Source organism: Rattus norvegicus, chromosome 9 (genome assembly GCF_036323735.1).
Source record: "Rattus norvegicus strain BN/NHsdMcwi chromosome 9, GRCr8, whole genome shotgun sequence".
Taxonomy (NCBI): domain Eukaryota; kingdom Metazoa; phylum Chordata; class Mammalia; order Rodentia; family Muridae; genus Rattus; species Rattus norvegicus.
In genome coordinates, this window is record NC_086027.1 from 93,061,633 (window position 1) to 93,074,693 (window position 13,061).

The following is a 13,061-nucleotide window of genomic DNA, read 5'->3' on the forward strand; positions in this document are numbered from 1 at the left end:
AAAAAATAAAAAAGATCAGAAGTTGGTCCTTCCCCAACCACTTGGCTATTGGCACCCTTCCCCAAGGGAAAACAGCTAAGACTGCCCCAGACAGGACTAGACAGTGGACTCTGCAAAATACTGTACGGTTTGGAGATAGCCAAAGTGACCCAGATGGAGAGGTCAAGGCTAAGCAAGGGAGCCCCTATTCAAGGATGCCACATGTTTCTCTACAGCGCACCTGATTCCTTCTTCATAGACCTTGTGTTCTTATGTGTTCATTGTATGTGTGCACGTGCATATAGATAAATGTGTGGGGGCATGAATCCTTATGTGTGCAGACACCAGAGGACAACCTTGAGTGCTGTTCCTCAGTCACCAATCATTTGTGTTTGGAAACAGGGTCATCCACTGATGGGGAACTTGCCAGGTGGCTAGGTTAGCTGGTTGGTTAGCTCGCCCGACTCCCCTTCCCAGCTCTAGGAGGACAAGTGTGCCACCTCACTCAGCTTGAGTGTGTGTGCCCCAGTGATGTAACCAGCTCAGGTCCTTATGCCTACACAGCAAGCACTTTACCTACTAAGCTACGTCCCCAGCCCTGACCTTATCTTATTCTTTAGGCTGAGTTCTACAGGGAAAACCAAGGCTGAAGTTAGGAATATTCTTGACTCCTGTGGTTTCCAACTTCCTCTGAGAATCTGATGAAAACTGAGACCCTCCCCTCAGCACATGCACCCAACATAACATCTTGTGTCTGCTTTCACAGATCTTTAAGTTCCCTGAGCACAGGTGGATAAGGCATGGAGAACAAATCCTGTCAGCTTGGGTCCCTAAATGTAGAATTAATTCCCTAACAGTGTTCAGAGGCCACTGAGACTTGAGTGAACCCAGCTCCTGTGTCCCCAATTGTCATAGCCCACTCCAGTGGGCATTCCCATATGACCTTGCATCGTTCCTTCCCAATACTCATCAATTGTCTACAGTTCTCAAAAGTCTGCTACTTTTACCATGTTCAATAAAAATAAAACTATCTGAACGGAGTTTGCACAAAGAACACACTCCTGTCCCCTTCACACTACATCAATACTACCACTTTCAAGTGCTCTTTTAAAGGTCCTGGGCTTCAAAGCTTCTCTCTGGAAATGTACAGGGATGACTGTCACAGCAAATCTAAATGACAAATGCTAACTTCAGAAGAGCCTACTTTAATGACAACAGTCTATTAATAGTTTTAAAATAGATCTCATTGAAGCAATGCCTCCTGACATTTTACAACAGCATCCCTGCTTGGCGATCGTTCATGGCAGAGGGTTTGGGGTTGTTTAACACCAGCAACACACAGACTATGTGGTGAGTTTGAAAACACAGCCCTGGATCACTCACCTGTGAACCCAGGAGCACAGATGCATGTGCCATTCAGCCCCTCGCTGTCACAGGTACCTCCATTCAGACAGCTGATGTTAGCACAGGGGTCCTTGTACAGTTCACAGTGTGTTCCTGCAGAAAAGCAAACAAGAGAGGGTGACTCATGGAGTACACTCTGGTTCCTGTAGTCTTCAAAAGGGAAGTGTTTTACCAGCATGTGACCACTTTGGGTTAGGTTCATGATGTGTACTTTGAATGTGTGAGTGCATGTGAGTGAGATGTATGTGTCTACATGTCTATGTGTATATGTGTGTGCTGTGTACATATGTATGATAATGTCTGTGAAAGCTTATGTGTGCATGTTTGTATGTATGCTGGTATATGCTCATGTGCATGTATATGTGTGAATGAATGTATGCATATGTAAGCATATGTGTACATCTGTTCTTGTATGTACATGAATGTGTGTGTGCCCACTTCTTGCTTTAGAACATCATTAAAATCTACCTTATTAGAAAACAACAAATTTGGGCTGGAGAGATGGCTCAGCGGTTAAGAGCACTGACTGGTTAAGACCTCTTCCTAGAGGTCCTGAGTTCAATCCCCAGCAACCACATAGTGGCTCACAACCATCTGTAATGAGATCTGATGCCCTCTTCTGGTGTGTCTGAAGACAGCAACAGTGTACTTACATAAAATAAATAAAATCTTTTTAAAAAAAAAAAGAAAGAAAACAACAAATTTAATCCCTGCCCATGGGCTCTACTAAGATAACCTTTCTCCATGTCCTCTACATATCCCAAAGCCTGTGGCATTTCTAGAGAGCCAAAAACCTGAAAGTTAAAGGTTCCCTATGGCTGGCCCCAACACCCATGAACATGTAGGCAGCAGTAATTGATTTTATTGACTTGCAAAGAGAGAGAGGACCTGCAGTTATGAAAGAGGTATTGGGCAGATATGGGGGAACTGAAGAGGAGATGGGTGTGTGTATATAATAATATTTCATTGTGTATATGTATACAATTCTCAAAGAATAAAAGAAAAAAATCTCAACAGCAAATGCTGAGTCTCCAAGGGAAACGAAGTGCTTGACAACCAGAGAGACATTTCAACATTGCTGACTGACAACGAAGGTGAGACTGGGAGTCCTCCCAGATCCTTTGAAGGAGAAGAAAACTTGCATCCTGATCCAGGTGAGACCATCGACAATGAAATGCCCGTCCTGACAGTCTCAAGTAAAATGAGCATGAAACAAAGAAGACTGCTGAGACGCTGACCTCACTCGCCCTCCACTTCCTTCCTCAGCTTCTATTGCTCAAGTGACTGCCCCACCCAGTGATTCATCCTGCGGGCTCTGACACATTGCTGGCCTTTTCTCTCCTTTCTTTGTCACTGCCTCAAGAAATGAGGCCTCGAAAGGGGGACAGAAGGAAATAAAATGGACTTCCTACCTACTCACGTGGTGATTCCCCTACTTGAGCAGACCATTTTAGAACAGCAGCCCTTAATTTCTGGTTCTCAGTTGGACATGGCCAATGCATATTCAAGCATTGATCAGCATCTTGCCTGGGATTTTTCTCAAGTGTTTTCTAGATGTCACTGCAGGAAGCAGTCTCTCCTAATTCCCTCTCTATATCTAGGGCCTTGAGGGGCCCTCCCTGTCTTGGGAATATAAAACTTTCTTCTGCATTTGGATGGACATGGTCTCTTTCTGAAGTTTCTGTTCCTAGAGTCTGGGGATATAGCTCACCCAGTTCCCCCAAACCACAAAACCCAGGTGCACACATGTGTATGTGGCGCACACATACAATCCCAGTACACCAAAGTTTGAAGCAAGAGAATCAGAAAGTTTAGAGTCATCCTTGGCTCTGTAACAAATTCAAGACCCTATCTCAGAGATAGATGGTGAGAGACAGAGACAGAGAGACAGAGACAGAGACAGAGAGTGAGAGGTGGGGGAGAGAATTTCCTAAGGAAGAGCATACCCATTGAACATCTAATGGTCAACTCTACAAAACATATACATACAAGTAATATATGAATTGATCAGGTTGTGTTTCTATATTTCAAAAACTATATATGTATATATAAACAATTATATATTATAGATAAACTATATATAAACAATAACATTGTATTATATATATGGCCATGAATATATGTGTATGTATGTATATGGCCATGAATCTGAAAGAAAGCATAGAGAATGTGTGAGAGAACTTGGAGGGAGAAGAAGAAAGAGGAAAATAACGTAACTATATTACAACCCAAAGAATTAAAAAGTCGATTAAAAGAGTAGGGACAGAGCAGTCCTCCCTGCTTCAAAATATTATCTCAAAGACCACAGTTTCCATTGTGCTGATCACTGGAAACCAAACAACAAAAAACTCAAGCTATAATGTGAAATAAACTCACCACCAAAGCTCAGAGAGAAGGCCAGCAGACCTGAATACCTACAAGGAGGCTATGCTCACTGGTCACCCAGCAATCCCTAGCTGTCCAGTCAGGGCAAGAGAGCTGACCACATTCTCCAAACAAGGTTAAAAAGCAAATTCTAGCCTACAACTTTGTACATAGTAACTGTATCTATGTATATTCTGTCTATCATCTATCACCTAATTTACCTATTTTTCTGAATAGCAAGTTATTTTTTCATAATTTGTTATTGATTCTTTGTGAATTTCACATGCACCCCAATCCCACTCATTTTCCAGTCCATATCTGCCCTCGACCCTTATAACCTTCCACCAAAAGAAAATAAAAAATATGAAACATCTTGCCAAGGAACCTGCTGTGTGTCACACAGTACACCCTTTTGTCCAAACAGCTTTCCTTGCAAATGCTCATTGCATTGAGTCCTTGGCTGGTTCAAGGCCCCTGGCTTCTGCTATATTACCAATACTCGGCCCTCACAGAGACTCCTCTGGGATAGCCTGCTGTTTCCCTGAGTCATAGAGATCCTGTAGCTCTGGATCTGCAGGACCCACTGGCCCTGTTACACACTCCAGCAGCTCATAGGTGGGGTAGGTATTGAGGTAAAGTCAGCTCGAGGCCCTGGATACGGGCCTCACACTTTGTGGTTTTTCATTAAGGCCTCACGTAACCCAGGTTGGTTTCGAGCTCACTGTGTAGACTATGATGACCTTGAATGTCTGATACACCTGCCTCCATCTCCTAAGTAAGATTCCAGGTGAACTCCAGCACATCCATCCCTGTATATGCTTTCCTGGATACCAAACCAGAGGGGCTTGTGACTGCCTCATCCACAGACCTAATAGTCTCCAATGAGACAGATTTACTAAAAACCCTCAAAATCACGAGCGACAGTTGCAATCTTCCATGTATCAGGGTTTCTTTTCCTTTGGCAATAACTTTATTCACAGTTTTGTTTTTCGTTTTGTTTTTTGTTGTTGTTGTTTTGTTTTGTTTTGTTTTGATAAAGTATTCAGTTACCAGAACATTCATTGAGAGCATTTTGGCAGCAAGGCTGGACAAAAGCTCATCTCAGCAGAAACACAATTCCTGTGAATTGGGAAGGGCTCACAGTCCCTGGTGCATACTTAAGTTGCTTGCATTTCTATAGTCTAAGATTGGTGATCCTTCTATTAAAAATGCAGTCACATTGCCCTGTAGGTCATTAGAACAGCTTTGTGCTAGAAACTAACTGTAGGGAGTTGATGACCATGATTGTTCCTGGTATGCCCACGTGCTTCCTCTGCTCAAGCCTTCTTCTTGGGTTTTGGGGCCCACCTTCATGCTTTCCCCATCATTCCTCAGAGTGTTCACTCAATATTGTCGTAGGCATCTTGACTCCCTGACCAAACATGCCTGCCTTCACCTCTTTCTCAACTGGACTTTGCCTGACATAACTGAACTCCTTCTCTACTCCCAAAACAGATGCTCTTTCCTACAATGCTGGCCCTTGACTTTCCCAAGGCAAACCAGGCTTAGCCATTGCATGCTGAGAGCTTGCTAGGATGTTCATTGTCACAGAATCCCCTGTATCAAATCGCAATGTATCCATTCCCCTCCTTGACTCCCCCCTCAGATCTCTGAGCACCTTCAGAGCAGAACACACATCTTCGTTCATGCAAGAACTGCAGCTACAATACCATCACCCTGTCCTCACACAAAGGATGACAGCCAGCCAGTGTACTTTGGCTGACATGCAGGTGGGATTGCCAGAGGAATGAGAAGTCTTTCCAAATTCCAAATGGTCCTCCAAAACATCCTATTTTGTTCGGGAAAACCAGGTCCACACTTGAAGCTGTCTGAGGGCTGACAGACGCATCACCCCTTGGCAAGAGACTGAGCATACATAATTATGAAACATGTTTAGTCTCAAACAAAAATAAACAGCAAAACTAATAAGAATTCATTCTTCTCCTATTCTAGGAGTGACAAGTACGTTTCTGGGAATTTTTCGATTCCAGCGGGGCTCTTTCCTAAATTAAGTTTTAAAATGACCTAGACCACAAAAAGCGATGCACCCATTACATTTCCCCATTGTCCCAAATTAATTACAATTTGTGTTTGAAAGCTGAAAACCATTCATTTTCATCTCCCAGAAAGGTAAGATAGGTAAAGACAATTAGCTAGAAATACTCCTGGGGGCTACTGTTTTGTTTTATGGTTTCGTGACTGTTGTTTTCTGGTTTGCAATGCTAAGGGTTGAACCTAGGACCCGCGCTTCCTAAGCAAGCTCTACACCCCTGAGTTGCATCCCCCACCTTAGATGTGTTCTTTGCACTTCAATTTTGCTTTGCAGTGTCATCCTGGGTTTTGGTTTGTTTTTTTTTTCCAATTCTACTCTCTTCTTAAAAACTCTCCCAATTTCCCCATTGTTACTGAGCTCCCCATTTTCTGGACTGTTTCAGAAATTTTAATTACTGCCCAACTCTAGCATGACTGTTCCTTGAGTGCACTAGCCTAGGACTGCTCCCCTAGTGAAGTGACAGACGTAGCTGGGGAAGAACCCAGACTCAGCTCACTTCTCCGTAAATCACAGTGCATAAAATCCCTACAACTCTCTGCTCAGTCTTTAAGCAGCACGTAACAAAACACAAGGTTTTGTCCAAAAAGTAATATCATTCCTTCAGCAAGACCAGCATACCAGTGACCAAACCCCTAACCTAGTGATATAATTTGGGGACATTATCCACTTCCAAAAAAATCCAGAAGGTATAAAAGTTAAATGGACAAAAACGTTCATGGTAGAATTATTCATCACAGATCCATGGCAGGTGCAGTCAGTAAGTCACCAAATGAGCTGTGGAACAAAGGGATTGGTAAATATTCCTTCACGGGAACATTACATAGCCATTTAAAACAAAGCCAGAGAGGCTCCCTAGCAATGTAGAAATCAAGTATGCTATCATGCTGTGTGCCAGCATAAAATGAAATTACGAGCATGTCCAATTAGAGTGGAAAAGACTACAATTATTTATTGCTTTTGCGTGTTGTAACATCGTGAGCATTCTTAATCACTGGTACGTTGTCTTCATAATGAAAAACTGAAATGCTCTCATTCTAACCTTTGTCACTAAGAGTCCCAAACAAGTATTTGGTAATCATTTCATTTATTCCTCTCTAAAGAAATAAAAATGAATCCAATGTGAAGCTGTGCCTTGACTTTTTGACACTCTGAGGCTATGCAATTCACCCCACAGTCATGGGAAGTCTTTGAAGAGCCAGACATTATCGTTGCAGACAGTGGTTTCCGGGTCATGATACAGTGTGGGTTGTCTGTTCATGCTTGCACCAGAAATGTATGAGTGTAGTAGTACATTGTGATGGATTTTCAGGCCTGCAGAAGTTTTACCCGTTCCCCTTTTCACACATCCTTAGGGCTATGTGTGCCCAACTTCCCATTACCCTTGTGCTCTATAAAAAGTTATATTCATGTATAATAGTTAAAAATCTGCCACCTAGAAAACGCATAGGGTATGAAGTTAAAGCCCATCCAACAATTAAAGTCCTAACTCCAAACAACTACTAGCTAACATTGGTATCTGCCTATCTATGTGCTGACTACACTGACTTTTATGCATGAATACCAGTGACAGAAATGCTCCCACAGAGGGCAGCATTGCCCACTCTACAGGAAGAGTAAGGCAGAAGATGGTAGGGACTATGTCCTGACCCTTGCTTTCCCTTTGGAGCAAACAAAAGAACTTTCCCCTCTATCTCTTAACTTCATCTACCTTCCTCTCCTCCTTCCCATCAGTCCTAATTCAAAAGTTCTTGCTTCTAAAAGTCCTGTCATTTTCTGGACTTTGGGTTAGCTCAGCCCTGTGTCTAGCAGTCTTCATTGTGACCTAGTCCTAAGTGTCTCCAAAAAGAAAGCAACATTAAACTTGCTTCCTGCGATGGCTCATGTCGACTGTCAACTGGACAAGTTCTCAAGCAGTAGTTCTCAACCTTCCTAACACTGCAACCCTTTAATACAGTCCTTCAATGTGGCGATGACCCCAACCATAAAATTGTTTTCATTGATACTTCATAACTATAATTTTGCTAATGTTATAAATCATAATGCAAATATACAATAGACAGGATATGAAAAATATTATGCTAGTGTCACTGAAAAGTCTTTGTGTGCATCTGGGAAGAAGTTTCTAGACAGGTAACTGAGGAGCAAAGACACACCCTAAGTGTGAGCAGTACCTCGCCCTGGGTGAGAGTCCTGGACTGCATAGAAAGAAGAAAGTGAGCAGAGCGCTGGGTCTCATCTCTCTGCTTCTCTTCTCAAATTTAATTTATTAATATGTGTGTGTGTGTGTGTGTGTACATGCATGCCCATGTGCATGAACACACATGCATACATGGATAAACCAAAGCCATGGCATACACATACAGGTCAGAAGACAACTTTGTGGGATCAGTTGTCTCCTTCTTCCTTTATGGGGTTTCAGAGATTGAGGCATGGGTGGCAAGCACCTCTTCCTGCTGAGCCAACTTGCCAGTCCATTTAATAATATTGTCTGTCAGGAGGCAGAGCCAAGAGGACCCCAAAGACAAAGGGGAAGAAGGGTTGCAGGAGCCAGATGGCTCAGGACATAAGAACACCACCCACAGGATTAGCTAAACAGGGCTCAGGGGATCACAGAGACTGAAGTGACAATCAAAGACCGTGTCTGGGCCTGAGCTGGATCTTTTGCCTATTTATTATGGCTGTGTAGCTTGGTGTTCTTATGGGACTCCTATCAGTAAGAGTCTGGTGGCTCTGAATCGTTTTCCTGCATTGGTGACCCTTTTCTTCCTACTGGCTTGCCTCGTCCAGCTTTGATGATATGAGGGTTTGTGCCTAGACTTATTGCAACGTGCTGTGCTGTGTTCAGGTGATATCACCAGTTTTCTGAAGAGAAGCGGAGGAGCGGTGGATCTGAGGGAGGGGGTGAGAGATGGGGGATGGGAAGAGTGGAAGGAGCAGAAATCACTGTCAGGATGTAATGTATGAGCAAAGAATAAGGAGAAACTAAACAAATTAGGTATTTGGGAGTTTTTTTTTTATTAACTTGAGTATTTCTTATATACATTTCGAGTGTTATTCCCTTTCCTGGTTTCCGGGCAAACATCCCCCTAATCCCTCCCCCTCCCCTTCTTTATGGGTGTTCCCCTTCCCATCCTCCCCCCATTGCCACCCTCCCCCCCACCAATCTAGTTCACTGGGGGTTCAGTCTTAGCAGGACCCAGGGCTTCCCCTTCCACTGGTGTTCTTACTAGGATATTCATTGCTACCTATGAGGTCAGAGTTGGGACTTTTAAATGTTATTTCACGTTTGTTTTCTCTCTGCTTGAGTCCATATGCAATGCGACCAGCTAACTCACACTCTTCTCACCATGCTTCCTTCGCCAGGATGGACGTCAGCCTCAGTCTGTGAGCCAGAGCAAACCCTTTCTTCCAGCAGTTGCTTCTATCCAATATTCTGTCACCGTCAGATCTATGTCACTAACATAGAAAGCTGATACCCAAAATGGAGCAGTCTCTATCATAAATCTGACCTATTTGATATGAGTTATATGATTAATCAGATAAGTTCTGAGGCCTTTGAGGCTGGCTTGCAGGACAAACGTGGAAGGGTTTGGAATGTGGGGCTAGCAAACAGGTAGAAGGCTGTGAACAGAGTTTGCCAGGACTTTCTGCCAGGAGTTTAGAAGACCAGAATATAGGGAGAAGTGTAGATCATGGAGACTGGCTCCTGAGATTCTAGAGGGGTACAGAGATTCCACCAGGAAATCCTCTAAACAATTCGTGTTATTTTCTGGTGAGCAATCTGGCTGTATCTTTTCTATGCCCTGGGGAATTAAGAGACATTAATTACTAACTCAGTGGATTAATTTTTTGGTAGAGGAAATTTCAAGAAAGGATTGTATGTGGGTTGAGGTTATGGCCCCAGCTTGCTCCTCTCACCCAACACGCATGGGAAGCCATGCCTTATGAAAAATGCAAATTTGGTTGAAAGACATGGGCTAAACCGTGACTAGCACTGAAGAGAAGGTTCCTGACTCAAAACCCACAGCCTGTGAGGGATGCTGTACGGCACTGTGGTCCTACATTCTGAGATGACAACACTTCACAGTCTCAGCTGCATGGACAATACAAGATTGAGGGGTTCATGAAGTTTAGGGCCAAAGTCCCTGAGAGCCACTAACACCACGACAGGGTTGGAGTTCCTGCAAGGAGGCTCTGAGAGGCTGTGGCATGAAGCTGTGAAAGTGAAGTCTGAATTGAGATTGTGATTTTGCTGCAGCAACAAGAAAGGTAATTAACGTTTGGTCTACTCTCAGATAGGAGGTCTTTAACATAAGTATGTGACTCTTCCATATCACAGAGACTTAATTAAAATTATATAGAACTTTACTTCAGCAGTTTGAATCCCCTCCACGAGTCCCTGGGATCTGCCCCCATGTAATTCCCTTTCCTTAAATATGAACTTCTATTCCAGAGCATAGTGGAAAGTTGAGAGCTTTTAGAGACGCATTTCAAGTTCCTAATCAGCTTACTTGGAAAGATTATCGTAAATGGATCTACCCTGACTGCAGAGAACATTAAGTGGATCTGGACCTTTGCTGACACTGAGAATCTGGATCCACAAGAAGAAGCAAGCTGTTATAAATGCTACAGCCAGAAGAAAGGATGAGAATTCTGTTCTGCCCTGAGGGCCCTCGTGAACTTATCCTTCTAGATTCCAGCCCTAGCTTAGAGCTCAGACTGTTCCTTACACAATGGTCTGGGCATAGCACCCCTTAAGCCATGCCTGGACTGACAGAACTAATATATATTTAAAGCCGTGTCCTGAGTGACTGGTGTATTGTAAGCCTCTGTGTGGCAGCAGCTAGCTAATGTAGCTGTTGAGCCTATTTTAAGAGACTCTCTTCACCATTAAATTGTCACAGTCACATTGCTCTCATCCATCTGGGTCACTCCCTGCATTTAAAATCAGTGTTCCCACCTCCCTCCTGTTCTTCCCATTCCACTACCCAAATGTCTCCTGAGGACACTTCTTACAAACACAGTCCCAAAGAGGGTGCCTGATATCAGGATTTTCAAATGCTTGAATGCACAGTGATTTCTTACTTTTATGCATGTGGGTATTGTGTGTGCATGTCTGGGTGTGTGCAGGTTCACGTGTGTACATATGCATGTGGAAGCCTGGGTACAACCTCAGGAGTCAGCCTCAGAAATGACATCCATCTCATTGGCAATGAGGTCTCTGGTTAACCTGGAATTCATCAAATAGGCTAGACCAGCAGACCTGTAAGCCCCAGAAGCCCTTGCCTCTGCTTCCCCAGGACTAGGATGACAGTTGCTTTTATATGCATTCTGGAGATTGACTGCATGTCCTTGCATTTGCAAATGAAGCACTTCACCAACAAACTATCTTTCCTTTGTCCTCAAATTTAGGTGGTTCTCTGACAACCAATCCTTTACCATTCTAAACATGGCTGCCGTGTGGCCTGCTCTCCCAGCCCTCTTGCTGTATGCACGCAACCTGCACAACCCATGTAAAATCTTACAGACTCTTCTGGTCAGCCCAGGAGTTAGAACTTCTACCAGGAAATGGTGACTTACACCTTGTGTTCGTCTGGTAACTCGAATCTCTCCCACTTGCAAACCAGGTTTCTTTACTCCCTGAAGTCCTGCTGTAGTCAGGTGGTACTAGCCTGTTCTCTCTCCTTCTGGAGCCTCTGTCCTCAGAGCCCTTGGATCTTTTCTCTATAGTTCCTACCTCTTCTCATATGATTTTTGTCCCTCTGTACTTTTCTGTCTATCAGAAAATAGTTCCACCCTTTGATTTCCCAGACTCCAACTTAATCCTGCTTAAGACACATCACATTTTACTTCCCTGTCTTGGGTCTTTAATGACTCAATTTTTCTTCTTCGAGTTCTTGGTATGGGCTCCCTGCCCTGCAGGGGCTGGAGGAGGACATCAAGTCAGAAAGGTAATACTGGATGGGCAGCCAGGTGAGTCCTGTCTTCTGTGGCCTAAAGAGGCCTCTGAGTCTAGATTTCTCAGGGCCTGCTGATGTGAGCAGGATAAAACCATTCTCTCCCAGCCACAGAGGAGGACTGGGCCTCTGGGCTGTGCAACTCAAAGAGCAGTCAGTTTCCATGAACTGAGGAGATGGTTCTGCCTCCTCAGATCACACACAGTATGTTCACAACAATACCATTCAGCTCCATAAACTCGGTGGTTCGTTGTACCCTCAGTCATCAGTTCCTCAAGTCCTCAGTTCTCTCTGGAATCCCACCTCCTCTTCTGACTATAACTTGAATCTCCCAGCTCCTATAACACCCTTTAAGAACCTTGTCTTCAAACAACTTTGTCCCCTCCGGGGATCAAAACCACTGAATATGGGATTTAGCTGCTGTCTTTCTAGAATATTCACTCTCTTACATTAGGAGATACATGTGTGTATGGTAGAGGTAATGCTCAACACTGCAGATGTATTGAGAGCAAGGTAATTGGAGGGAACTTCTCAGACGGACAGAAGGTCCCAGCTCAGAGCACATAAGGAAGCACTGACTCAAGCAGAATGAACAGCACATAGCCACTAACATGGGACAGAATGACGTTTTAGCAATTGTCATTTCAGATAAGCTTACAAGAGGGAGTTTTCAAAAGCACACTTGAGAATGCACCAGAAATGCAAGTCTTGGGCCCCGTTGTAAGCCTAGAATTAAATACTGTAAAGTTAAGGTGCAGAGAGTTATAACAGATTTATAACTGGTGGGTGCTCCTTCGAGGCCAAGTTTGAGAGCCCTGGCTCACAATGAAGGAAGGGGAGGTGGGAGAGGGAGATAGGGTATACGTGAAGATTTTTACACGTCATAATTGTCTTTTGCCCTATAGAGGTGGAGTCCGGTATGTGTTTAGAGTAATAGTTTGACACAGGGCTTCTGAAGAAGTGCTGTGGTTTTAGAGCAGCAATATAGACAACTATAACACTGAGAATGTATGGAAAACACATGGAAAAGGTTAGCATCACAGCCTCTGAATTTTCAGGGCTATTGGTAGGCTTTTATCTGCAACTATATTTTTCTCACTTAGTAAGGATAGTGTACGCTAAAGGTCAAGATAGAAGAGCAGATAGGAAAACATACATATTCAGGATACGTCTGCTTAATGATTTTGCTACTTATAAGCATGAGAACTGCTCCACAAACTAAAGAATATTGGTAGTTTTAGTTGTGAGAAGCCCATGCTAACCCT

General features: G+C 43.6%; 1 protein-coding gene across 2 annotated transcripts in view; it reads right to left on the minus strand.

The window, feature by feature from the left end:
• Positions 1-13,061, minus strand: part of Dner (delta/notch-like EGF repeat containing) — a 315,461-nt gene that overhangs the window by 26,525 nt on the left and 275,875 nt on the right. For both annotated transcript variants that reach the window (NM_001399331.1, XM_039084678.2), the window contains one exon: positions 1,363-1,476. In NM_001399331.1, the coding sequence (NP_001386260.1) occupies positions 1,363-1,476 (114 nt within the window). The remainder of the gene's footprint in view (positions 1-1,362; positions 1,477-13,061) is intronic.